The following is a 27,960-nucleotide window of genomic DNA, read 5'->3' as shown; positions in this document are numbered from 1 at the left end:
TCCAATTTCCCTTCTATCTCTCTTCTCTCTTATTTCTCTCTTTCCTATCTCTTTAGCATCGAAACATAGTGTTAGTGTCGCTTCAAATAAGATTATCTCTATGGAAAAACCATATGAAAAACATAAATTCAAATGGGAAACATATATCCAGACAAGGTTAAAATAAAGAGCGGTAGAGAAAGTAGCAAAAAGAGGGGTGCAAAAACTTACCCATTTTTTTTAATTGTGTTTCAATTTCTTCTTAATTAAGGCCATACCCCACTTTTTGGTGGACGGCCACCACCAAATTTTGCAGGAGGAGGGGTGGGTGGACAGCCACCGCCGTTGAAGTCACAACTCAAAAGTAACCAAGCATGTTCTTGAAGGAAAAACAGAAAACCCATTGCCAAAAGACCTCTAGCCAAAACACCGTTGCAGCGGCGGTGCTAGGAAGGAACTAACCCTTGCAGAGCTATGTTAGGACAAGTTTAGCAAGATTTTTTATGACATTCAAAGACGTTAATAAACAAATGTTGCAAAACCACTTCTCTAGATCCATTTCAAAGGTGTATATAGCCAACCAGCAGAAATCATATCGCATGCACCACCAAAACACAGATTACTCAGACAAGCCAAACAGCAAATAATACGATGTTGGCTAAATAAGAACTTGAGAATATAATATTTAATTCATATGCAGTGCTAGTGTTAAGATTTTTTACACAGTCAATAAATCATAGTTTATCATATCGCTAAAAACATTTGACTTTAATCACAACTACTAAAATTACACATAATTGGTTATGATTAGCTAAAACCGTAAAACCTTAAACAGTGACATTGCATCAAAATTAAACTCAAATGAAAATGTTTCAAAGGTTGAGAATAGGGAAAACAAATCATATACGCGAAAAAGGCTTGTGAATTTCTAATGAGCTTCATTCTCAACCTTACCAACAAAAAATACCATATGTTACAACTGTTCAACATCAACAATCAAGAATTTTACTATGAACTGCATTGGTACGGTGTTAAAAGCTATGACTCTACAAAAGCCAATTGATAGTAATGTTGCCTAGCCAAGTGAACAATGGGAACTGAACCAAAGCAATAAAGAGCAAGAGATAGTGATGTTTGCTCGAGTCGTAACTTCTGACTTCGGCGAAAAGGACTCGTTTCATTGTTTTTACTAAGAATACTCCCATGCATAAACAGGTCCATGGCATCAAAAAGTAGTAGGAGTAGCCAGATATTATTCTACCAAGAACAGCCAAACAAATGCCGGTGAAAGTGTATCCGGCGTATGCTATGATGTCTAGCAAGGGTGCTTCACCGCTTCCTAGTGAAAGTAATGTCACCTTGAGAAGTGCAGCTTGCATAAACCAACCAAGTAAACCCTTGATGAATAACAAGTTCAATGCTTCTGGACTAAACCTGGACATAAATACAGCATCTGTGAGAAACCACGGCAAAACAATCTACGGAAAAAAATTGGAAATGGAACCCTGTTTGGATAAACAACTTAGTTAAGTGCTTATAACATAAGTGCTTCGCATATAAATACTTACGTATAAGCTATTTTTATAACAAAAGATAAAATAAAGTCATATAGTTTTCATATAAGCTATAAGTTATTTTCAAAAGCTATCCAGAAGAGCTTATGGAAAAAAGCTAATAACAATTTATGGACATAAACTCTCAAACAGTTTCACAAGTGTTTATGTCACTAGAAAAGCTCAAATAAGTCAATCCAACTGTGAAATTTTCAAAATGACAAATTTATCATGATTGTCACATGATTGTCAATGACAATCATGATAAAAAAAATAACAATATATACAACTAAGATGACGATGACCCATCAATGGCTTCAAATAAAGTTCTTGCAGTTTCTTTTTTTTTCAAGTTCTTATTACAGTTTTTTAGATGGACATATGCAATATAAAATTTAAAGTTAAAAAATAACAGCCAAAAAACTATATGCACTCACGGCCAAAAAAAGATTGAAACTTTAACAAATCATCATAGACAATGCTAAAATTCCTTGCCGAAAACAACACGACTAATAGAGTACCATGCGGCATGTGTCAGGATTACATAAATTTGAAGGGGGGGAATAGATAGTGCCAGGACTATATTAGAGGATTAAGCAGGAGGAAGAGGAGAACGTACTTTCCATGAAGACCCAATGAGAGGCCAGCAAGTACGACGTAGGTACCAAAGGCCATTAATGGAATGTAAAGGTCTGGTGCATTTATGTCATAGATTGGTGGTTTATAGGAGAGCCTACCACCAACTGGCTCGGTGATTCTAGTCCAATGACCCTGAAAAACAAAACTAACGAGATAAGAGCAGCATGAAGATGAAATAAGATATAACCAAATGAAAAGTCGAGAGAAATGCAAAAGAGTTTGAAGTTATTCCTCACCCTGTGCAGAAATGGGAACAAAACCACCTTCAATTTGTTCTTAACATAATGGTCATTCACTTGAAAGTAGTATTGGGGATCAGAGAAATACCGACTTATCTGTAATTCAATACACAAGATTCATTTAAAAACAAAAAACCATGAATTTACACCTTCAATTCTCTCCGCTTGCGGAACCTAGCATGCTTTCACTAGGTTCATTATTAGGTTTCACGAAATATGACTTGGACTGGAACATCTATTTAAACCTTAATCGTATCAATGGATATCAGTTATAGGTAGAGGTGGGAATAGGCTAGGCCGAGCTAGGCTTTGCCAAGCCTGAGCCTGGCCTGTCAAAAAATCGAAGGTCTGAGCCTGGCCTGTGGCCTATCATAGGCTTAAATTCTAGGCCTGAGCCTGGCCTTTTGAAAGTCTGATGTGGCCTGTTAGCCTGTTTAAAAGCCTATTTCATATGAACATATTTAAATAAATAATTATATTTATTTTGAAATATACTTATGAACTAATAAAATAATGTTTCATTTGATATTTTAGAGAATTTGACTATATATGTCATCATATTTCAATTCTAGTTTATAATAATACATTTATATATGTTAAAAACTAATGTAGATTAATAAACTTAAATTACTTAAAAAGTTAATAGATTTATAATTTAATCAAAGTATAAATTTTAATATATAAATAATAATCGTAATAAAAATATTATTCATGTTAACTTAAATAGGCCGGCCTAGTAGGCCTCAAAGGCTTTTTTAATGGCCTGCGGCCTGGCCTTTTTAGCTAAATAGGCTTATAAAAAAGCATTGGCCTGCTCTATTTAAAGAAATAGGCTGGCCTGGCCTGAGCCTATGTAGGCTAGGCCTTAAGGCCATGTAGGCCGGCCTGGCCTGTTCCCACCTTTAGTTATAGGACATAAATTTGGCCGCTAAACTAACGGTCATTTAGACTTATGAAGTACAAAATTGATCTACACTCCAATATCTTTGGAGAACCAACTTGATGTCCTATGTACTATCTTCTTGGGATTATAATTTGAGTATTTACTTTAAATAACAATTTCAAAGAAACATATGAAGATCTAACATTATGAACAACAAGGAAAATTAAATTATTAGAAGCGAAAAAAAGCCACTAAGTTCTTACGTTGCTTTGGACATACTCAGAACTAGATCCTAATATTTTTCCACCATACGCACCCAATCCACCTCGAATAAGACCTGAACCAGCAACTTGAAATGCACTCCCGAAAGGATTAGGTTGTGCGCTTGTTGGAGGCGGCACTACCCCTGGTTGGGATCCAAGATTATTATACATTCTTACTGCCAGACAAAAACCGCAAAAGAACTAATCAAAAACAAGTTCAATTTTCATCAAAATTAGCATCAACATAACAATATATAAAGAAAAAAAACACCCACTTAAAAACCACAAAAGAAGTAATCATAAACAAGTTCAAATGTGCATCAAAATCAGCATCAACATAACATTATAAAGACAAAAATACCCTATTCAAAACCACAAAAGAAACATTATAAAGACAAAAATACCCTATTCAAAACCACAAAAGAAGTAATCACAAATAAGCTCTGTTGTCAATAGCGGCCGCTACAACCGCTATAGCAGCGCGACGCGACAAAATGGAGGTCACCGAGTCAGCCCAAGGCTACGGCCATCCAGGGTGTAGCAGCCGATATTTATGTGAAGCGGGCGCTATAGCGCGTCGCGATTCGCGGGAGTATCAGTTTCGTAGCACCGCTTTTAATTGAACAACAAAACGACGATTTTGCCCTTAATTTTTAGACGTTTTAGAGAATAATTGTGAAATTTCGTTAAACCCTAATTCTTTATCTTGTTGTTAGCCTCTTTCTCTCCATTCCCCATCGCCGTTTTGTGTTTGGAGACAAACAAAGACGCGTAAAATTTCATCATTATTCTTTCTCTGCTTCTCTGTTTCATTTTAATGACGCTTGAATTTATATTTGATGTTTAGAACTAAGTACTTAAGTCTTTGTTTGTTTCTTACTTTCCTTGAATTTTATGTTTTGTTTAAGACTTGTCTTTTATTGGTATTTTGGATTTTGGAATACTACTACTGTGTGTAGTACTAGTAAGTATTTGGATTTTGATGATAGGTATTTTAATTATTATGCTATTTTTATTAGTATATGTATTTTGATATTGATAGTTTGATATTCATTATGTAATTTTTATTGTCCGCGTCGCGTCACTTAAATAGCGCCCGCGATTCTCGCATTACTGCATCGCGTCAATTTTGGGTTGTCCGCGTCGCGTCAGGTTTCCGCTTTGACAACATAGCAAATAAGTTCAATGTGCATCAAAATCATCATAAGGATCATCAACATAACAATATTGTAAAGACAAAGAAACCCTCTTCAATTATAAATCAATTAAATCCACATGAAAAACAACATCCATTTCAGACACAAACTTTCATTGCATAAAGACATAGAAATCAACAATGTCAACAAATCATTAAAAAAAACAAAAGCATTCATTGTGAGCAAAAACATCATGGACAACAATCAACAGAATTAACAACATGAACAGCATGAACAACAAGAAGACCCCATTTTCCAATTTTTTTTCATCTATCAATAATTTGAACATAACAAATAAACACCAAAATAAGTTCAGATTTAAAAATCCATTTTTTATGAGTTTCATACAAATCTGAAAACGACCCAATAAACAATATAGATTAAAGATACAAAATTTATATCCAGAGAAAGAAAAGAGGACCTTGTGGGTCGAGAGAGGGGAACAAAACAGCAAAAACGATCAAATTAATGGGGAAAAAGAGGAATTTGAATCTATGAAGATGAAAAACGAACCTGAAGCGAAGATTGAGGAGAGGAATAATGGCGGTGGAAACAAGAAGAAGTGTGAATTCCGGCGAAAGGGAAGTGAGATCTGATGAGAAGTGGGAGAAGAAGTGTAGAGGCAAAATCGGAATTTCTGATGCTTCTTTCCTCTTTATATGCTTTTCTGTATTATGGCTTTTAATTTCTGTTTATTTTGTTATGCAAATATAATATATTTTCTTTCAGGAATAAATGATAAGAAGACATTTTTTAACAAACACATTTCAACACATTTATTTTTATTGATTGAAATTCATTTGGGTCAAATATAATTTTTATGGGATCCATATCCATATATCGTTCAATAACAACATATAATTAAAAAAAAAAATATTGACACAGGAGGATATTTCATCTAAATGTGTTTTGTGGCGTTAAATATGCGATTTTTTTCTTCATGTACCCCCAATTTTTTCTTTTATTTTCGTAATACCCGTATTTTAAAAAAATTTCTCGTAATACCCCTGTTCTGGACAAAAATTGCAGCTGCGCAGGTGCCTACACATGGCGGAACTGAGAATCACGCCATGTCAGGGTGATGGCGGAAACGAGAGTGACGCCATTTACTGGCCTCGTTTTCAGTGCATGCGTCCAGTTTGAAACAGACAACAGGTGTTTATTTTTTTTTTTACGTTTTTCTGGCCAAAAATGGATTTTTTTTTTCTCCCTGTACCCACTTTTTTTGTTTATTTCCGTAATACCCTATGTTGCCTATGTATGGGTAGTGGGTACGGTACCGGTATTCGGTACGGGTACTGGTACGCGGTACGACATTTTTAGAAAATTTAAGGTACCCGCGTTAATATAAAATATTAGAAAAATTATTTTTAAGTGAATTATTATCATGAGGAGTGCTAGCAACACACTCTTTAACAAACACACTCTAACATTTTTTTATATGGGTCCCATAAAAGTTATATGGGTCCACATTTTTTTATGGGACCCATGTGAATTTCAACCAATAAAATAGAGTGTGTTGGAGTGTGTTGCTAGCATTATTCTTATTATCATTATGCTTTGAAGATTTATTTTTTTGGTCTACCGTCTCAACCATTTTCATAAAAAATGAGAAATAATTGAAATATAAAAAAAAGTTATAATATTTTAAGAGATTTTTCAATAGCCAATATGTTTTTTTCGTATTGATCATCATAAATCAACCAAATAAAAATGGGTACGGAATCGGTGCGTACCATACGAGTACCATGAAGTATCTGGTACTAGTACGTACCCGGTACGAGTACTTCACCATTTTAGGAGTACCCATGCTACATAGGTAATACCCCGTTTTCAAAAATAATTCGGTAATACCCCTGTTTGGGGACAAAAATTGCAGCTGCGCAGTGCCTGCACATGGCGGAATTGAGACTCACGCCATGTCGGTGAGGATGGCAGAATTGAGAGTCTTGCCATGTACAGGTGATGGCGGAAAAGGGAACCATGCCATGTGCTCTTAATGGCGGAATTGCCACTGACGCCATGTGCAGGGAGAAGGCGAAATGCAGAAAACCGCCATTGACTCATGCAACATTCCACGCTGCTACTGCATGGGGGAACCAGTTTTGGTTTTTTTATAAATACACACTTTACACTTTCATTTTTCACACACTAACTTCATCTTCTTCATTTTATTTGTGCTCATTCACTTTTTACACTTTTTGTTATATAAGAGATGTCATTTTCTTCCAATGTTTGTGACAACTATTTATCATCAACACCTCTATTTTCTGTGAAATTTGAAGGCCGTCAAGAACATTTTAAATTAATGATTGACAAATTGAGTTCTCTTTCTACTTTAAAGAGTAAGATTCAAGAAATGTTTTTGTTGAAAAACAATGAACATGTAGAAATCGAGCATATGGCCTATTTAAATTCATGCACGGACACCACGGACATCACAAGTGACTCACTCGAAGCTACAATGACAAAATATTGGTACAAATTGAAGGGTGATTTGGAAGTGCAATTGATGTTTTCCTTTGTTGAAAATGAAAAGGAACCACATCGTGTGTACGCGACCTTGAAAAAAATTGGTTAAGTTGTTGTTGTATGTGGTTTATTTTTTATATTATGTCATTTTTTTATGTTTTATGTTTGTGTAATTTTATTAATGATGTAATCCTAAATTTACTAATTTAATTTTATTTCCTGATTTCGTATAAATGTGGAAAATAATATGTGTGTTTTCTTGCGAAATTTAAAATATAATATTAATATATTGATATTGATAATAGAAACACGTACAAAATAAATTACATAAAAAATAAAATTAACTACGGTTAATCAGAGGGGTCCGCCTGCATTAGGACATTCTCGATAGTTATGACCCGGCACCCGACATAAGCCACATCGGAACTCTCTATTTTCAAATTCGTCCATTTTAGTTCTAATGCGTGTCTTTTTTGGACATCCTCTCTTGGTTCTTCTCTTGGTTCTTTTCATATATGCGCGGGGACAAACAACGTCACCTACATAATTGTGTCATAAACTCTTGCTTCGAACTACCGGGAAGGATCGGGAAGGCCTCGTCATACACATCATTTACAGTGGCAACTCGGAACACGTCATCAATGAATGCTTCATATGAAATGTTAGCATGATTATATGCTGCAATAACATGCGAACAAGGCAAGTGTAAAGCCTGAAACTTTCCACAGTCGCACAACTTTTCTTTCAAGTGGGGATTGGGGATCCATTGGTCGGCCTTCATGGGGATCCTCAGTTTTCTCCATTGAGAAAGTATAATTTCGCCGATCAAACTCAGTGACGACACATGAGTTTGACTTACCCACCCACTGCATCTAAAATCCTTTCCTGGCACGCTTCAGTATACTGCTGACCAGAAGCTAACACAGCTGTTGACTGTTTTCCTCGTTTTGCAAAAAGATTCCCCAGCCTATAGTAGGTTGCTTGGACCAAAGCTGTGATCGGTAGGCCGCGGATATCCTTGAACACTGAGTTCATTGCCTCAACAAGATTACTTGTCATGTGACCCCACCGAATACCTCCATCGTATGCTTGCGTCCATTTTTGTTTTGGGAGATTATCAACCCACTCTAAAGCCGCCGGACTTTTCTGCGCAATCTTATGCCGCCAGTACATGAATGTAGCCTCGCTTGGTGTATACTCTATATTGAAAAGAAAAAAAAAAGTGTTCAGTTTAATATGGTATGGGCTGGGCAACTTAAAGTGTTCAGTTTTAGATATTTACCCATATTAACAGCAAATTTCCGTAGTTTTCTGTTTTATATTGCCCTCATGAAATTCTGTGCGACGTGTCGAATGCAATAGACATGAGAGGAAGTGTCATTCCATCCATTTGAAGGGTTTTTATAAGCACTTTTAATATATGTGTGCCTATCTGAAATCATGCATATATTTTCTTGTGGAGTAACATTCTCTCTCAAATATTTAAGAAAGAAGTTTCATGCATCCTTTGTTTCCCCTTCCACAATCGCGAATGCCACAGGGGAAATATGAGCATTTCCATCTTGGGCGACGGCCAACAACAACGTCCCCTTATATTTCCCATATAGCCACGTTCCATCAACTTGCACAATTAGCACAATTAGCTTGCAATGTGCAAATCCTTCGATGCACGGTTTGAAAGCCTTAACGATCGAAAAATACTTGACCCTGAATGGGTGTTGGACTTGTCTCGAACCTGATAATGGTCCCAGGAAGCCATTTTTCCATTACCATCAACCAACCATTGTGGAAGATGATGTAATATATATTCTATTCTTTCTTTCTTAATTATTTCTAAACTATATTCATACACTATTAAAAAAATCTCTAATTTTTTTTTTAATCTACCAGTTTATTTGGACTCCTTATGATATTAACGAGACGATGTATCCAGCGGACATGGAATGTTGGTCAGCAACCACATATTTCATTAATTTTGAGATTGTTGAGTTTCACTAAACCGACCGAGTTCGGTTACAATTTGGACTTAATAATGAGGTAACGGACTGCGTACAATCTCAGACACACAATCATTTACCTTTACCCCACAACAACAACAACATAACTCTACCCCACAACAACAACCATTTACCCAACATCTGATGTCGATGTCATATAGTGAATCCGATTTTGTGACCCCATTTCCACAAACGCAGAATTTCTTTGACTTCGACCATGCCAACTTCGAATCACCGGGAACTCACTCAACGTTTCAATGAGAATTTCAGAAATCTTTACCAATCTGGAGAATCTACACAACCCCAATCAACCCAACAACTCCCTCAGGAATTAACGTGGGCACAATTATCGGGCGAATATTTAAACTCAACGTGGGCTCAAGGTCAAGGTTCTGCATCAGCTCCGGTTGAACCCCCCTCTCCAGTAACAGCAGCTAGAAATTTTCTTGGAGTGCAAGAGAATAATCCAGACCAAGACACCGATGATGAAGAATTATTTGGACCTGGACTTCGTCCTCGTAATCGTCCCCCTTGTGGCACCGGTGGACACATGTAGTATTAGTGTGTATTATTAGTACTATTTTAATAAAATATATTTCGCAATGTATATATTTATTTTAATTTTTTATTAATAATGTTTAGTTTTATTAATTATAATTAATTATAAAAAAATAAAAAAGGCCATTTTTTCCAGAAATTTTCCGCCATGTGCAGGCACCTGCGCAGCTGCAGTTTTTTTTCCAGAACAGGGGTATTACGAAATTTTTTTAAAACAGGGGTATTACGGAAATAAAGGAAAAAAGTGGGGGTACAGGGAGAAAAAAAATCCCAAAAATGGCCTTTTTTAATTTTTATTTTTTTTTAAATAATTATAATTAATAAAACTAAACATTATTAATAAAAAATTAAAATAAATATATACATTGCGAAATATATTTTATTAAAATAGTACTAATAATACACACTAATACTACATGTGTCCACCGGTGCTACAAGGGGGACGATTACGAGGACGAAGTCCAGGTCCAAATAATTCTTCATCATCGATGTCCTTGTCTGGATTATTCTCCTGCACTCCAAGAAAATTTCTAGTTGTTGTTACTGGAGAGGGGGTTCAACCGAAGCCGATGCAGAACCTTGACCTTGAGCCCACATTGAGTTTAAATATTCGCCCGATAATTGTGCCCACGTTAATTCCTGAGGGAGTTGTTGGGTTGGTTGGGGTTGTGTAGATTCACCGGATTGGTAAAGATTTCTGAAATTCTCATTGAAACGTTGAGTTCTCGGTGATTCGAAGTTGACGTGGTTGAAGACGAAGAAATTCTGCGTTTGTGGAAATGGGGTCACAAAATCGGATTCACTATATGACATCGACATCGGATGTTGGGTAAATAGTTGTTGTTGTGGGGTAGAGTTATGTTGTTGTTGTTGTGGGGTAAGGGTAAATGATGGTGGGTCTGAGATTGTGCGCGGTCCGTTACCTCATTACTAAGTCCAAATTGTAACCGGACTCGATCGGTTTTGTGAAACTCAACAATCTCAAAATTAATGAAATATGTGGTTGTTGACCAACATTCCATGTCCGCTTGATACATCTTCTCATTAATATCGTAAGGAGTCCAAATAAACTGGTAGATTAAAAAAAAAATGGCTTAGATTAAACTAGAGATTTTTTTAATAGTGTATGAATATAGTTTAGAAATAATTAAGAAAGAAAGAATAGAATATATATTACATCATCTTCCACGGTGGTTGATGGTAATGGAAAAATGGCTTCCTGGGACCATTATAAGGTTCGAGACAAGTCTAACACCCATTCAGGGTCAAGTGTTTTTCGAGCGTTTGTTTTGGGCTTTCAAACCGTGCATCGAAGGATTTGCACATTGCAAGCCAATTGTGCAAGTTGATGGAACGTGGCTACATGGGAAGTATAAGGGGACGTTGTTGTTGGCTGTCGCCCAAGATGGAAACGCTCGTATTTTCCCTGTGGCATTCGCGATTGTGGAAGGGGAAGCATGAAAACTTCTTTCTTAAACATTTGAGAATGTTACTCCACAAGAAAATATATGCATGATTTCAGATAGGAACGCATCTATTAAATACCCTTCAGATGGATGGAATGGCACTTCCTCTCATGTCTATTGCATTCGACTCGTCGCACAGAATTTCATGAGGGCAATAAAAAACAGAAAATACGGAAATTTGCTGTTAATATGGGTAAATATCTAAAATTATCTAAATTTTTTCTACAATTTAAGTTGTCCATACCATATTAAACTAAACACTTTTTTTTTCTTTTCAATATATATAGGGTATGCACCAAGCGAGGCTACATTCATGTACTGGCGGCATAAGATTGCGCAGAAAAGTCCGGCGACTTTAGAGTGGGTTGATAATCTCCCAAAACAAAAATGGACGCAAGCATACGATGGAGGTATCATGACAAGTAATCGGCGGGGTCACATGACAAGTAATCTTGCCGAGGCAATGAACTCAGTGTTCAAGGATATCTGCAGCCTACCGATCACAGCTTTGGTCCAAGCAACCTCTATAGGCTGGGGAAACTTTTTGCAAAACAAGGAGAACAGTCAGCAGTTGTGTTAGCTTCTGGTCAGCAGTATACTGAAGCGTGCCAAGAAAGGATTTTAGATGTAGTGGGTAAGTCAAACTCATGTGTCGTCACTGAGTTTGATCTGCGAAATTATACTTTCTCAGTGGAGGAAACTGATGATCCCCATGAAGGCCGACCAATGGTTTCCAGGTACACTTGAAAGAAAAGTTGTGCGACTGTGGAAAGTTTCAGGCTTTACACTTGCCTTGTTCCCATGTTATTGAAGTAACAATGTTTGTCACAAGAAAGGGGGGTTTGAATTGTGACCTTTTAAAATTTAACTGCAAAACAATTTAAGCACAATAACACACTATGATAGTAAATGGTTAGACTAACCGGAGAACGTTCTCCTTGAATGTAAGTGCAATAAAGTGATTTGTGTGAGTTAGTGTTTGCACAAATAAAAGAGTAAGGGAAGAGAGAATCACACAAAGAATTTATCCTGGTTCACCCCTTAATAGTATGGGCTACTCCAGTCCCCACTTGCGTGAGATTATCCACTATAATCTAGACCAAGATTACAGAAACTTCCCTTTGATCTAAGCCCAGATCAAAGACCCTTTATGATCTAAACCAAGATCACAAAGTAACCAGCTATAACCAGCTGCTCTACCTTTACAAGGTAACCTCAATCAATTATACCCAATTGATTTGAGAGAATCCTAAGGATTTATCAATGGTTTCTTGGATCTAAGCTTTTAATCACACCTAACGGGTTGTGAAGCTTACAAATGAATTACACTCAAAATACTCATGAAATATAGATCCTATTTTTCTAGAGAGCTTGGAGTATGAGTGAAAAAGAAGAGACAAAGATACAACCACTTAAAAGAGAGTTGTGTACCAAAGTGATCTCTTAAGATATTTGCTTTGTTGAAACTCAAAGGTTAGTTTGAGAAGCAAATAAAAACACTCAATATACCAGAAGTATAGATGAGAATGAAGATCTTTGAGTGTAGAAGAGTTTTATGACTTGTAGACAAAAACAAGTGTTTTATGATTTGTAGCTTGAACTCTTGCTCTTCTTGTGCAACCAACCATGCTATTTATAGATGGAGATGTCCCTCTGTAGTTTGAACATCAATTATAACCGTTGAGAGTATAGAAATAGCTGTTGTGAGAGAAACAAAACAGTCCATGTGAATCTGTCCTTTAGATGCTTCAGGAGATCATTCTTCCAATGGTCTCTGACTGTCACATTGTACTTGTTGGTCAGAAATATTCTTCCACCAACTGTCAATGAGTTGTCTCTGAGTGTATATCCTTTGCAAATGTATTTCCCATGTGGGAAAATAAGATTTGAATTCATTTGGATAAGATTGCCACCTAAGTGCAGAAACTGGGAGATCATTCTCCAGGACGTTGGAGACCATTCTCTGAGATGGTGTGGATAAGGTCCAACGAAAATATAGCTGTTGCAAGTTGTTGCAAGTTGTCAAACAGCTGTAAACTCTTCATCAAAGGCATAGAGTAGCCACTGTTCACTTGTCCTTCAAAGGACACATGAATAGTGAGATAAGTACTCTTTTATGGGAGAATGTAGCCACCCATGTCATAAGCTTGTACTTGGATCAGATGTGAAACTTCTATGCAAGCTGTATGTACTTGTTGCTGAGTTCTCATTGGTCTAGATTAACTTCTTTAATGATGTTCTTGGAGAACATAAAGCCTTGTTGCAAGATGTGAAGTTATTATTCCTTAAAGAAGCTTATTCGAGTAAGCTCAAGAACCAAAATTAATTCTTTGCCTTAAATGACTTATTTGCACTGTTATGATCCTTTAATAAGTCCAACTTAAAAGTTCTTTCTTGTCATGTACCAAGTTGACTTATGAAAAGTGATTATCCTTGAACACGCAAACTTGGGAGACCGTTCTGAGAACGTTCTACTGACTTATAAATAATTCAACCTTTGAAATGATTTCTTCTTCAAAGTTGATTCTTGTAATTGTGCTGAACTGATATGAATGCTCTTGAGGAAAATAAACATGTTCATGATGAGAACATTGTTTCATAAGAGTTGATAATATTTCTTTTCTTTATGAGAAGATAATATCTTCTTTGGTCAATCAACTTTGAATTCTTTTGTTGTTGCAAACTTCCCATAATTCCTCTTTGACGTTTTGCACAAATTGTTGTTTGTTCAATGAGTATCTTTAAGATTATTTAGTGGAGGCGTGAGTGTACTCATCATTGAGAATGATTAAACTTTTATGCATTGTGCATAAGCTCTTTTGAAAACATCGTGGAAGATTATTTCTCAAACATTGTCATCTTGACAAGCTTTGGTAGGATGATACTTTGAGTAGCTTTTGACGATCTTTCGTACATGCATCATTCCTTTTGATATTAATTGCAATTGTAATTCTTCAAAGCATGTAGTACAAAACTCAATATAAGTTTTGTCACACAACATCAAATATATTCTTTTGTAGCTTGTGATGCAGGTTTTTCCATCTTGATTCTTCAACTACGATCCTCTTAATCTTCCTTGAATATTTAATTCCCATTGTAAACCTTGTGATGAAGATGAAGACTATTAACCATGAAGTTCACTTTCTTGCTTGAACGTTCGATGAATCCTCGTATGATTCAAACAACAGTCTTTAAAAATCTTCATGAAGCTTGTGATACTATTGTTGTAATTATCTGATGATACTCCAATTCTTTCATTGTTTGAGTATATAAAATGCACTTGTTGATGTGAGTGGCATCTAGCTCGTCCACTTTTATCATTATCTGTCTTTAAACAAAAACTCAAGTGCAACCATCAGTAGATCACCATTCATAAAACTTAACATTTATTCCATAAGGTTTGTTGTCATTAAAACACATATCAAAAAGGATTTTGCTTCAACAATCTCCCCCTTTTTGATGATGACAAACCTATTGAATAAATCTTATGTTTTATGGATGGATATAATAACAAATGCAAGAATGTTCATAGATATGCAATTAAGCTCCCCCTAAACACATGCAAGAGTTTAATGTTTATCATTTTAATTAAACTCCCCCTAAATACATGCAACAGGTTAATTCATAACATTCTTCATTGATTAGTTCCATCTCACATTTCTCTCCCATCATATATATCTCTCCCCCTTTTGTCATCTATCAAAAAGTATTAAAAATAGTATGAAATTTGAAGTGCAATGATAGAGAACAAAAGTAAGAATATATTGCATATAGAAATCAGATAATTGGGAAGTTCTTTCACATATCAACTTATCAAGTTTGCATTTAAGCATTAAAGCACATATCATGTACGATGATTAATAATAATTTCAATCAATATTTCAATCATAACATGAATAATGATTATATTATATGTAAACACATGCAAGCAATTGATTTTTTAAAAAAATAGATGCTATACATTCTCGATTTTTAGAAAAAGTGGTTTTGATCTCAATGACAATGAAAGTTGTAAAGAAACACATATTTTAAAATTTAGAAAACTCCCCCTAAATTTTATGAGATAGATATTCTCTAAATGTTTCAATTTCTTGGGTAGAGGTAACATTTCCTTTAAAACATGATTATTCTAAAAATGATGAACAAGACTATGTTGTAGTTATTTAAAGAATAAAAGATTATTTGAAAATTGTCCATGAACTTTTAAAATGAGAAAGAAAATGACGCATATTAGGAAGCTGTGAAATCAGAGTAAATTGAAAACATGTCAAAAACGATTTCTCTCTTTTTCGAATATTCTCACATTGAAGATGATTATTTTTCAAAGCAAAATATTGAAAGAATGATTATTTGTAAAAAAAAAATTTGTTCACGTGTCAACTTTGACAACATAACACACAAGTCTAGAAATATGATCAAACATTAAAATCAACACTTTGATGTTAAGAAATAGTCAAATTGTGAGTTTAAAAAGATAATGTGTAACAATTTTTCTTCTTAGACCAAATTGTAATCTTATGGAGAGTAGAAACATAAGTTATTCTCATGAAGACCGGTCATTTGGTCTTTTGTTAAAATCCTTCAAAGAAAAATCCAACAAAAAATGGATATTCGTTTAAAATCATTGAAAAATGATCTTTTGATAAAGCCATATCAAAATCTCAATTTTTTGAAAACCATATTCAACAAGTTACACTTGCATCAAGCAATGTATATATATATATATATTAATCAAGATGTGTAACAAAAATGGTTTCATCCAAAGCTTTATTTTGAGATAAGTGTTCATACATAAGACTTGTAGAAATAATATTTTTCATAAAAGGTGTACTATCAGTCAAGCTTATGTAATAACGAAATACGACATATACAATTGATTATCAAAATCATGAGTTTTTGTCATTTTTATTGTTTTAAAATTTTTGGCCTATCATGAAGGATAATTAAGAGACTAACTCCAAAAATTATTCATTGATCATTAAGAATAAGTTTTCATTAAGCACATAACATGTCTTGCACTTAAAAAAATATTAATCAACGATGTAATTAATGCACCAATTTTTTAAAACATTTTTCTCAAGACAAAGAAAAAAAAAGAAATTAGACAAGTGTTAATTTAATTGTTTTTTGGCAAGTCAAAATAAAAACTGATCATTTAAAAAAAAAATGACCAAGTATATGGAGAAAATCTAACTTGGTAAAACAACAAAATTTAGATAGCAATATAAGTATAATCTTTTTGAAATAGTATTGCTTATAAGGGTTTAAAAGGTGATTTTGCACAACAATGATGTTTATTCATTTCTCACTTATCATGATAATTTAAAGAGATAATTTTGCAATGTGTGAACAGAAATCATAGTATGTGTGAATCAAGATTGCAAAACTTATTGCATTTAAGCTATGAATTTAGCATATGCATATACAAATCATGACAAAAAAATGATGTATCATTTAAGCTTTAAAGTTATATATATGCATGGAGAAAATTCATGATGCATTATAGATATCAAGATTATCCAATCAATCACATACTAACATTGCATAAAGATATTCAAGCTTATTATGATGCAAATGTTATAAGATTCAAAAGTGTACCTCATTAGATGGATTTCCTCAAGTGAGATTCAATAATGAGAGAATCTTTAATTATTTTGTAATTCCACCATATGCTTATCATTGTAAATAGAGGACCCTTGATTGATGATTGAGGAGAGAAGATTTATCCTTTAATGCATTCTCCAATGTTGAGTAAATTCATCCTCTTAGATATTCTCTAAGAAATATCATCCTTGTAGAGTAACTTTAGGTAATATGGATGACTAGGACCTTAATTTTTAGAACAATTTACTCATGACACAATGTTGTGGCCAGAAACATTGTGATTTCATCACCATTTGATTTTCCTTAAGAACGTTGTGATTTTTCAAGAATGACATCCATATGTATATTCATCTTTTACTTTATTCAAAAGAAAATTTAGTTCTCATTCCATCAATAGTGTTTTTAACCAATTCCTTTAAAAGTTCAAAACTGATAAAAAAGATTCTAAAGATTCTTGGGTAGAATTCACCAATGGTGAAAAGAGTGATTGGTTAATCGGGTAGGTTGTAAAAGTAAAACCTTCAAATGTCATAGCAAAGATTTGAAAAGAGATTAATCCAAGATTAATGTCAATGGTAAAATCAATGAGATGCAAAGGTAAAAGAAGGGTAGGAATGAAATTGGTTATCTTCAAGTAAAACTTCTTTGTTTTGGTAGGGAGAACATTCTTAGAATGATCTGCTGGAACACAACTTCAAGTGACTCATTCAAGTTACTTTCTTTTTCAAATTATTCTCCTTTTTATATATATATATATATATATATATGTATATATATGAAAAACATTTTCAAAGTCAAAGATAATGCAAGATTTGATCATTTCCTTCTTGAGAGTTGACGAGGAAGATTCTTTCATTTAAGTACCAAAAGCATTAAACATCTCCATGATTAATTAATTTCTTCAAAATTTCAAAGTGTTGTACCAATACCATTTCCAATGGAGAAGGTTATTAAAATATGGAGATATGATATTATAATATATTAACACCATTAACATGTCTTATCTTATTGTTTGACTCATCAAAAATAATATGCATTTGTTTTTCAAATATGAGTTTTGAGATTGTATATTCTATAATCTTTAGTGAATGTAAAGAGGGTAGTATCCCTAAAACTATGCTTTTGTTATGTTAAAACAATTTTCTCAATGTTTTCTTTACTATGTAAAAAATATAATTACATCAAAAATATAAAATTATGATATGATTGAATTTCTATATTTTTAAAATGGCATGGATTTTACTCAAGATAGAAACATGATTCAAAAACATAGCATGCAATATATATGGTTTCTTTCAAAAGTGTTTTTCAAGTCTAGATTAAAAATATTTCAATCAATTATTTTTTATCTATAACAACTATACTTTTGTAGAGTTTTAAAGCAAGAAAAATAAAGTGAAATACTTATTTTGATCAAAACATGTTTTGAAAGAAGGTTTTTTAAAATCTCCTCATGATCACTATTTATACAAAATGACTTTTGAGATTAAAATTTGAATCATTTTTCAAAGAGCTCAAAAGGTATAGAAGACATCACTCTTATGCGTTAAAAATAAATTCCAAGTGAATCTTTGAATAAATTCTCAAGTATTACAAAGTCATAAGACTTGTAGTTTAGAAAAGACAAAATAAATTAGTATAAAGTAGTTTCAAGAATTTATGGTTGAAAAAGAATTTTTGAAATGAACACTACTCTTGTCATAATAAATACAAGTTTCATAAACTTAATCCTTTTCTCAATCAGTTTGTTTGAAAAATATCTTACTAGACCAAATTTGAATAAATTTGCTATAGTTTTCATACTTACTTGACAAACTCTTTTTATGCCAAAATCGTTTGTCTTTTTCAAAACACATGAAAACATGATTTGGTTTTAAAATTCATCTAATTATATAAACAAAGATTTTTAAAAGAAAGATCATGATCAGAAGAATGAATGTGAAATAACTTCAATTTTAATTTTGATAACATGTAGAGAAGTTATGTGTTTGAGTTTTAACCATATCAATCATCTTTAATTTATGCAAAAATAATTTTACTAATGATACATGTACCTTTGGTTTGATTTTGGTCAATGATTCCAAAGGCCGCAGATTCACCGTTACTCCTTTTTAAATATGAGGAAATATTGTCTTTCTAAAGTCATACTCATTGAGTATTACTTTTTCAAGCTTCAAAGTTTTTTCTTGATTACTTGGAAACATTCCTGCAACACAAGTTAGTAATGATTTTGGTACCCATAATGATTTGGGTCCTTGGAGGTTAGTGTTATTCTTCTTATAAGATTTCTTCTTATGATAATAAGTTGATCTCTTATATGAAGTTTTGGAGTAAGAATGTCTTTGTAGAATGTTCTGAGAATGTTCTTTTCTTTTGAATTTTTTCTTAAAACAAAAGGATTCAATATGACCATATTTCCAACAATATGAGCATTTGTATCTTTGTATTTTTTGATCTTTATGATGAGCAATAAAATTCTCAGATGGCTCTTGTTTTTGAAAAGTTCTACAACCTAAACTAGTTTTTCCAAAAGTTACTACTTGTAATTCCTTTATGTTTTGAAAAGTTCGTATAGAATTTATAAACCTTGTTGTGTCATTTTTCAAATCTAAAACATTTTCTTTCAAAACAACAATCTCTTCATGGATTTTAGAACATTTTGGAAGTTGATTTGAGAATTGTTTCTCATTACTAATATTTTGTTGTTCAAACATTTTCAAATGAGAGTATTGCAATTCTTGAATAGTTTTAAAATATTTATCATTCAAGATTTGTAGTTTCTCATTTTCTTTCTTTATCTTAAACAATTGATTTTCTAAAAATGTACATTTTTTTTTTATAAACAGATTGAGTCTTTTAGAAGACTATCAAATTCAACATCCCTTTCTATACATAAAAAAAACAAGGTTTAGAATTTGTTACCTCTTCATTTACCATTAGACACGTGCTTTCTTTTTCCTCTTGATTTGCAGGTTTAGACATTACTTCCTTCCTGAATCTTTTCCTCAAGCACTTGTTAGATGCTTAGCTTTTAGAGGCAGTGCTCTGATACCAATTGAAGTAACAATGTTTGTCACAAGAAAGGGGGGTTTGAATTGTGACCTTTTAAAATTTAACTGCAAAACAATTTAAGCACAATAACACACTATGATAGTAAATGGTTAGACTAACCGGAGAACGTTCTCCTTGAATGTAAGTGCAATAAAGTGATTTGTGTGAGTTAGTGTTTGCACAAATAAAAGAGTAAGGGAAGAGAGAATCACACAAAGAATTTATCCTGGTTCACCCCTTAATAGTATGGGCTACTCCAGTCCCCACTTGCGTGAGATTATCCACTATAATCTAGACCAAGATTACAGAAACTTCCCTTTGATCTAAGCCCAGATCAAAGACCCTTTATGATCTAAACCAAGATCACAAAGTAACCAGCTATAACCAGCTGCTCTACCTTTACAAGGTAACCTCAATCAATTATACCCAATTGATTTGAGAGAATCCTAAGGATTTATCAATGGTTTCTTGGATCTAAGCTTTTAATCACACCTAACGGGTTGTGAAGCTTACAAATGAATTACACTCAAAATACTCATGAAATATAGATCCTATTTTTCTAGAGAGCTTGGAGTATGAGTGAAAAAGAAGAGACAAAGATACAACCACTTAAAAGAGAGTTGTGTACCAAAGTGATCTCTTAAGATATTTGCTTTGTTGAAACTCAAAGGTTAGTTTGAGAAGCAAATAAAAACACTCAATATACCAGAAGTATAGATGAGAATGAAGATCTTTGAGTGTAGAAGAGTTTTATGACTTGTAGACAAAAACAAGTGTTTTATGATTTGTAGCTTGAACTCTTGCTCTTCTTGTGCAACCAACCATGCTATTTATAGATGGAGATGTCCCTCTGTAGTTTGAACATCAATTATAACCGTTGAGAGTATAGAAATAGCTGTTGTGAGAGAAACAAAACAGTCCATGTGAATCTGTCCTTTAGATGCTTCAGGAGATCATTCTTCCAATGGTCTCTGACTGTCACATTGTACTTGTTGGTCAGAAATATTCTTCCACCAACTGTCAATGAGTTGTCTCTGAGTGTATATCCTTTGCAAATGTATTTCCCATGTGGGAAAATAAGATTTGAATTCATTTGGATAAGATTGCCACCTAAGTGCAGAAACTGGGAGATCATTCTCCAGGACGTTGGAGACCATTCTCTGAGATGGTGTGGATAAGGTCCAACGAAAATATAGCTGTTGCAAGTTGTTGCAAGTTGTCAAACAGCTGTAAACTCTTCATCAAAGGCATAGAGTAGCCACTGTTCACTTGTCCTTCAAAGGACACATGAATAGTGAGATAAGTACTCTTTTATGGGAGAATGTAGCCACCCATGTCATAAGCTTGTACTTGGATCAGATGTGAAACTTCTATGCAAGCTGTATGTACTTGTTGCTGAGTTCTCATTGGTCTAGATTAACTTCTTTAATGATGTTCTTGGAGAACATAAAGCCTTGTTGCAAGATGTGAAGTTATTATTCCTTAAAGAAGCTTATTCGAGTAAGCTCAAGAACCAAAATTAATTCTTTGCCTTAAATGACTTATTTGCACTGTTATGATCCTTTAATAAGTCCAACTTAAAAGTTCTTTCTTGTCATGTACCAAGTTGACTTATGAAAAGTGATTATCCTTGAACACGCAAACTTGGGAGACCGTTCTGAGAACGTTCTACTGACTTATAAATAATTCAACCTTTGAAATGATTTCTTCTTCAAAGTTGATTCTTGTAATTGTGCTGAACTGATATGAATGCTCTTGAGGAAAATAAACATGTTCATGATGAGAACATTGTTTCATAAGAGTTGATAATATTTCTTTTCTTTATGAGAAGATAATATCTTCTTTGGTCAATCAACTTTGAATTCTTTTGTTGTTGCAAACTTCCCATAATTCCTCTTTGACGTTTTGCACAAATTGTTGTTTGTTCAATGAGTATCTTTAAGATTATTTAGTGGAGGCGTGAGTGTACTCATCATTGAGAATGATTAAACTTTTATGCATTGTGCATAAGCTCTTTTGAAAACATCGTGGAAGATTATTTCTCAAACATTGTCATCTTGACAAGCTTTGGTAGGATGATACTTTGAGTAGCTTTTGACGATCTTTCGTACATGCATCATTCCTTTTGATATTAATTGCAATTGTAATTCTTCAAAGCATGTAGTACAAAACTCAATATAAGTTTTGTCACACAACATCAAATATATTCTTTTGTAGCTTGTGATGCAGGTTTTTCCATCTTGATTCTTCAACTACGATCCTCTTAATCTTCCTTGAATATTTAATTCCCATTGTAAACCTTGTGATGAAGATGAAGACTATTAACCATGAAGTTCACTTTCTTGCTTGAACGTTCGATGAATCCTCGTATGATTCAAACAACAGTCTTTAAAAATCTTCATGAAGCTTGTGATACTATTGTTGTAATTATCTGATGATACTCCAATTCTTTCATTGTTTGAGTATATAAAATGCACTTGTTGATGTGAGTGGCATCTAGCTCGTCCACTTTTATCATTATCTGTCTTTAAACAAAAACTCAAGTGCAACCATCAGTAGATCACCATTCATAAAACTTAACATTTATTCCATAAGGTTTGTTGTCATTAAAACACATATCAAAAAGGATTTTGCTTCAACAGTTATTGCTGCATGTAATCATGCTAACATTTCATATGAAGCATTCATTGATGACGTGTTCCGAGTTGCCACTGTAAATGTTGTGTATGACGAGACCTTCCCGGTAGTTCGAAACAAGAGTTTATGGCCCAATTATGAAGGTGACGTTGTTTGTCCCCGCGCCGATATGAAAAGAACCAAGAGATGACGTCCAAAAAAGACACGCATTACAACTTAAATGGACGAATTTGAAAAAAGAGAGTTCCGATGTGGCTTATGTCGGGTGCCGGGTCATAACTATCCTATCGAGAATGTCCTAATGCATGAGAACTATCCCCCCCTCTTATTTCCCGTAATACCCCCCCTCTCAATTTCATTCTGAATGGCGCCATTGACTAGGAATAATTTTTTTTGTGCTTTGTTGTTCATGGTGCAGGGCGCGTGAGGCTTGTATGGGAGGGAGAGAAAGAAGGTTTGAATGCATGAGAGTGATAGAAAGAAAAGAGTTTTTTTGTTTGATTTTATTTATTTGATGAAAAAAATAAATTATATTTATTTGATGAACAAATATATTTGATGAATAAATAAATTGATTTTTTTTATTTGATGGAAAAAAAATTATTACAAGACGATGATATAAATAATTTATTACAATAAAAACACTGAAATTCCTAATGTCTACGTTGGCTTCCGGTGCCACAAGGTGGAGGACGTGCATTCCTCGAATGTCCTCTGTCCTCGTCCATATAATTGCTCTTCCTCATTTGTTTCTTCCTCGTTAAGCACATATTGTTAATATTGCTAAGACGTTGAGACCACGAAGAACCTTCACCAGCAGTTCACGTTGAATTTAACATCTCGTCCGGTACAGCAGAACCCCAGGATAAATCTACGGGGATATGTTGGGTTTGTTGGGGTTGTATAGAATCACCGGGGTAGTAAGCATTTTCATTGAAACGTTGAGTTCCCGGTGATTCAAATGGTTGGTCGTCGAAAAAATTTCGGGTGAGTGACAATGGGGTAAAAAAATTGGATTGGCTCATTGGATATTGTTCGGTAAATGGTTGTTGTTTGGTTAATGATTGTTGTTGGTGTTGGGTAAATGGTTGTTGTTGTGAATGAGATGTATGTTGTTATTGAGGGGTATAAGATGGTGGGTCTGGGATATCGGTATGTTGATGTTGTTGGCTATATGTGGGTGCGTCTGGTAAAATGGTATGTTGGGTAAATGTATGTTAACAGACCGTTGGAAAATTGTTCGTATCAGTAATACTCACACTTGTGTATCTTCTGCATTGACGCAAGATCATCAAAAACTTGACTCCAACATGATATGTGAAAACATTCTCTCACTTGTGGAAGGTAACGTTACAATAGAGGTATTTAATTAAATACCATTAAACTTGATTGTAACGTTACCTTCCACAAGTGAGAGAATGTTTTCACATATCATGTTGGAGTCAAGTTTTTGATGATCTTGCGTCAATGCAGAAGATACACAAGTGTGGGTATTACTGATACGAACAATTTTCCAACGGTCTGTTAGCATACATTACCCAACATACCATTTTACCAGACGCACCCACATATAGCCAACAACATCAACATACCGATATCCCAGACCCACCATCTTATACCCCTCAATAACAACATACATCTCATTCACAACAACAACCATTTACCCAACACCAACAACAATCATTTACCCAACAACAACCATTTACCGAACAATATCCAATGAGCCAATCCAATTTTTTTATCCCATTGCCACTCACCCGAAATTTTTTCGACGACCAACCATTTGAATCACCGGGAACTCAACGTTTCAATGAAAATGCTTACTACCCCGGTGATTCTATACAACCCCAACAAACCCAACATATCCCCGTAGATTTATCCTAGGGTTCTGCTGTACCGGACGAGATGTTAAATTCAACGTGGGCTGCTGGTGAAGGTTCCTCGTGGTCTCAACGTCTTAGCAATATTAGCAATATGCTTAACGAGGAAGAAACAAATGAGGAAGAGCAATTATATGGACGAGGACATCCGAGGAATGCACGTCCTCCACCTTGTGGCACCGGAGGCCAACGTAGACATTAGGAATTTCAGTGTTTTTTATTGTAATAAATTATTTATATCATCGTCTTGTAATAAATTTTTTTCCATCAAATAAAAAAAATCAATTTATTTATTCATCAAATAAATATAATTTATTTTTTTCAACAAATAAATAAAATCAAATAATTTTTTTTTCAAAAAAACACTCTTTTCTTTCTATCCCAACCATGCATTCAAAACCTTCTTTCTCTCCCTCCCATGCAAGCCTCACGCGCCCTGCACCATGAACAGCAAAGGACAAAAAAAATTATTCCCAGTCAATGGCGCCATTCAGAATGGCGCTATGCACGTGTCAATGGCGACATATGAAATGTCGCTACCCAGGTGCCCTGCTGCAACGACAGTTTTTGTCCCCTGAGAGGTGTATTACGGGAAATAAAATTGAGAGGGGGTATTACGGGAAATAAGAGGGGGGTAGGGGTATATTTTGGGGAAAAAATCTATGCTTAACCGTAGTTAATTTTATTTTAAATGTAATTTATTTTGTACCTGTTTCTATTATCAATATCAATATATTAATATTATATTTTAAATTTCGCAACAAAACACACATTATTTTCCACATTCATACGAAATCAGGAAATAAAATTAAATTGGTAAATTTAGGATTACATCATTAATAAAATTACACAAACATAAAACATAAAAAATCAGGTGCATAAATGTTCTATCAAATGGGCTAACTCGGTACTGTTCGGTGGGTAAGTCAAAATAAATGGGCTAGACCGACCCTTATAAGCTTTGTTGGTTAATGGGCCAGCCCGACCCATTTCATTTTTTTTTTATTAATTTTTATATCATTTTGATGTATTATTTTTTCTTAATTATCAATTTTATTGAGATATTATTTTATGGAAGTGTAAATAATTTTTACTTCAACACTAAATATCAATTAAACTCTAATTTTAGATAAATATACCTCTTTTTATTAAACTTACACATTTAAATAGATTTTTTTATAATAATTTATAAATTAAATAATAATTTTTCATTGATATTATTTTTACAAAAATCACATAAATGTGTTTTTATCAATTAAATGATGGGCTAATGGGCCAGCCCAAAACCAGGTGGGTTCGATGTCTATATGGACTAAATGGTCTTGACCCGAAAAAGCTCGATTGTATTTTGGTCTTTTTTATTTAGGCCCAGCCCACCGAAGACTGTGGGCTAATGATCCAACCCATCGGCCCGGCCCATTTTTGACGAATAAATACCCCAAGCTTCACATATTTGCTCACTTTCTCTTTTCTTTCTCTCTCTACACTCACTCCGTCTCTCAAAATTCTCTCTTCTCTCCCTCAAGAACACGGTTGTGTTCTTCATCCGGTGTTCATACGAACCCTTATTCCGGCGGCGGTGCCACCGCGCCGGACCCCCCAAATTACCCAAAAAGACCCCAAATCACTTTCTAAACACTTCTCTAACAGTTCTAAAACACGAAATCAAAACAAGAAGAAGATTCAGAATAAAAAACCTTATATCCGCCTCTGTCTTTACTTTCTTGCTGCTTCTCCTTCTTTTTGTTTCTTGTTCTATTCTTTCTTTTTTATTTTATAAAAAAATATGGTGATGGTTGTCTGGTGTTTTTGGTGATGATGGTGATGAATGAGTTGAAGGAGGTGATTAGGAGTGGAAGTGGTGTTTATGGTTGTAATATAGTTTATTGATGATTATCAGTGATAGAAAAAAAGGAGAAGTAGTGATATGTGTTTTTCTCTAATCTTTACATTTTGCTACTGATTTTTTTTGTTTGTTCTCTATGTGTCCTTATGAATGAAACTGAAGGCTTGTTATATAGATTAAAAGTGAATTTTTTTTTTTCCAACGGTAACTTAGTCATAGATCAGAGTGAGCATTTACTAATTACTGTGCATTATTGATTCCAACGGTAAAGAGGACAGAGAAGTAGGGATAGACAGGACTGTACAGACAACAGACAGGACTGTTCATTTTTTTTTTTTGAATTTTTTTATAAAAATAATAATGATAATAAAAATAATAATTATAATAATAATCTATATCTATTCTATCTATATCTATACTATATATAAAGAGAATACATGAATTTTTGTGTAAATTTTTCATAATATCAACAATACCCTTAATTTTATCTAGTAGCAACACTTTTTTTTTTTTTTGAAACAGCATAATTTATTGAAATCACCTTCAGTACAAGAAGTACACAAGAAGACAAATCATGTCAAAACGAACATGATAACAATACAAAACCCACTAGGAGTTTACACCACCAAACAAAACAAAGCGAAGCACCAAAAAACAAACCCCACACTCAGCCTGCTAGCTACCAGAAAAAAAAAAAAGAAACAGAACAGGGAAACACCCCTACAACACAACTCCCCACGATCACCTCCGGAAGCAATAGCATGGTTGCTGCTGCCACTCGTACAATAAACACGGCGCAATCTTCAAACGATGAACACTCCACCTCCACGCCATGACCTTAACCTCTTCCACTAAATCTTTAGGATCTTTAACAACATTATTAAAAATCCTAGCATTTCTTTTATTTATCTAGTAGCAACAATAATCTTTTATTAACAAACTCACCGAAACATAAGACACATCCTTTTGTTTTAGCAGCAAAATTTTTTATTAACAAACTCACCATAACATAAAACATATATTTTTTAACATAAGTTAGAAACAGGCAGGCGCCTGCTTGACCCGCTAGTTATAATAATTATTATAATAAATAAAGAATGGAAAATAAAAAATAAAGAAAAAATGAAAAGGGGAGGGAGAAAGAATTTTTGTTTTGTTTTTTTTTTTTGTGTAAATCAGGTATCCTCTGGTTAGAGGTGAGAATAGGCCCGTCCCGCCTACCAGGCCTTAAGGTCTAGCTTACATAGCCCAGACCAGTCTATTTCTTTAAATAGAGCAGGCTAAGAATTTTGAAAATTGCTTTTTTCCCCTCCATTGTTTCCTCCAAGGCCCCCCAAAGTGACCAGTTTGACCCTATAAATGCGTTTGGACTCTAGAATCTGAAATTTGTTTGTTATGGTCCATACAATCCGAAATCAGTTTAAACAAGCAATTGGCTGGTTATGCCTGCCTTGTATGTGATGTTTTGCCCAGGAAAACCTGGGTTTGGACTGTACAATCCGAACGTCCTTATTTTTAACGGTTTTGGAGTATGGAAGCCGAAACTTGTTTGATATGGACCATACAATCCGAAACCAGTTTAAACAAGCCATTGGCTAGCTATGCCTGACTTGTACATCGTTGATGATTTGCCCAGGAAAACTTGATTTTGGACTGTACAATCCGAAATGCTTTGATTTTTAAAATTTTGCATCATT

General features: G+C 34.1%; 1 protein-coding gene across 2 annotated transcripts; it reads right to left on the bottom strand.

The window, feature by feature from the left end:
- Window positions 1-897: 897 nt before the first annotated feature.
- On the bottom strand, window positions 898-26,377 carry LOC123909850 (protein YIF1B-like). Of its 2 annotated transcripts, none has more exons than XM_045960777.1 (5): window positions 26,115-26,377; window positions 3,557-3,732; window positions 2,408-2,506; window positions 2,152-2,303; window positions 898-1,413 (listed from the first exon to the last, which is right to left on the bottom strand). In XM_045960777.1, exons 2-5 carry the CDS (start codon window positions 3,725-3,727, stop codon window positions 1,026-1,028), a joined length of 810 nt encoding a protein of 269 aa, XP_045816733.1. In that variant the 5' UTR covers window positions 3,728-3,732; window positions 26,115-26,377; the 3' UTR covers window positions 898-1,025. The 2 variants fall into 2 exon arrangements, with proteins under 2 accessions (XP_045816733.1, XP_045816732.1); XM_045960776.1 differs by lacking the exon at window positions 26,115-26,377 and adding an exon at window positions 5,266-5,478.
- Between the last annotated feature and the right edge of the window lie 1,583 nt (window positions 26,378-27,960).

The sequence above is a fragment of the Trifolium pratense genome, linkage group LG2 (assembly GCF_020283565.1).
Source record: "Trifolium pratense cultivar HEN17-A07 linkage group LG2, ARS_RC_1.1, whole genome shotgun sequence".
In the NCBI taxonomy this organism is placed as follows: domain Eukaryota; kingdom Viridiplantae; phylum Streptophyta; class Magnoliopsida; order Fabales; family Fabaceae; genus Trifolium; species Trifolium pratense.
Note: the sequence above shows the minus strand (reverse complement) of the source record. Positions and strands in the feature narration are given on the sequence as shown.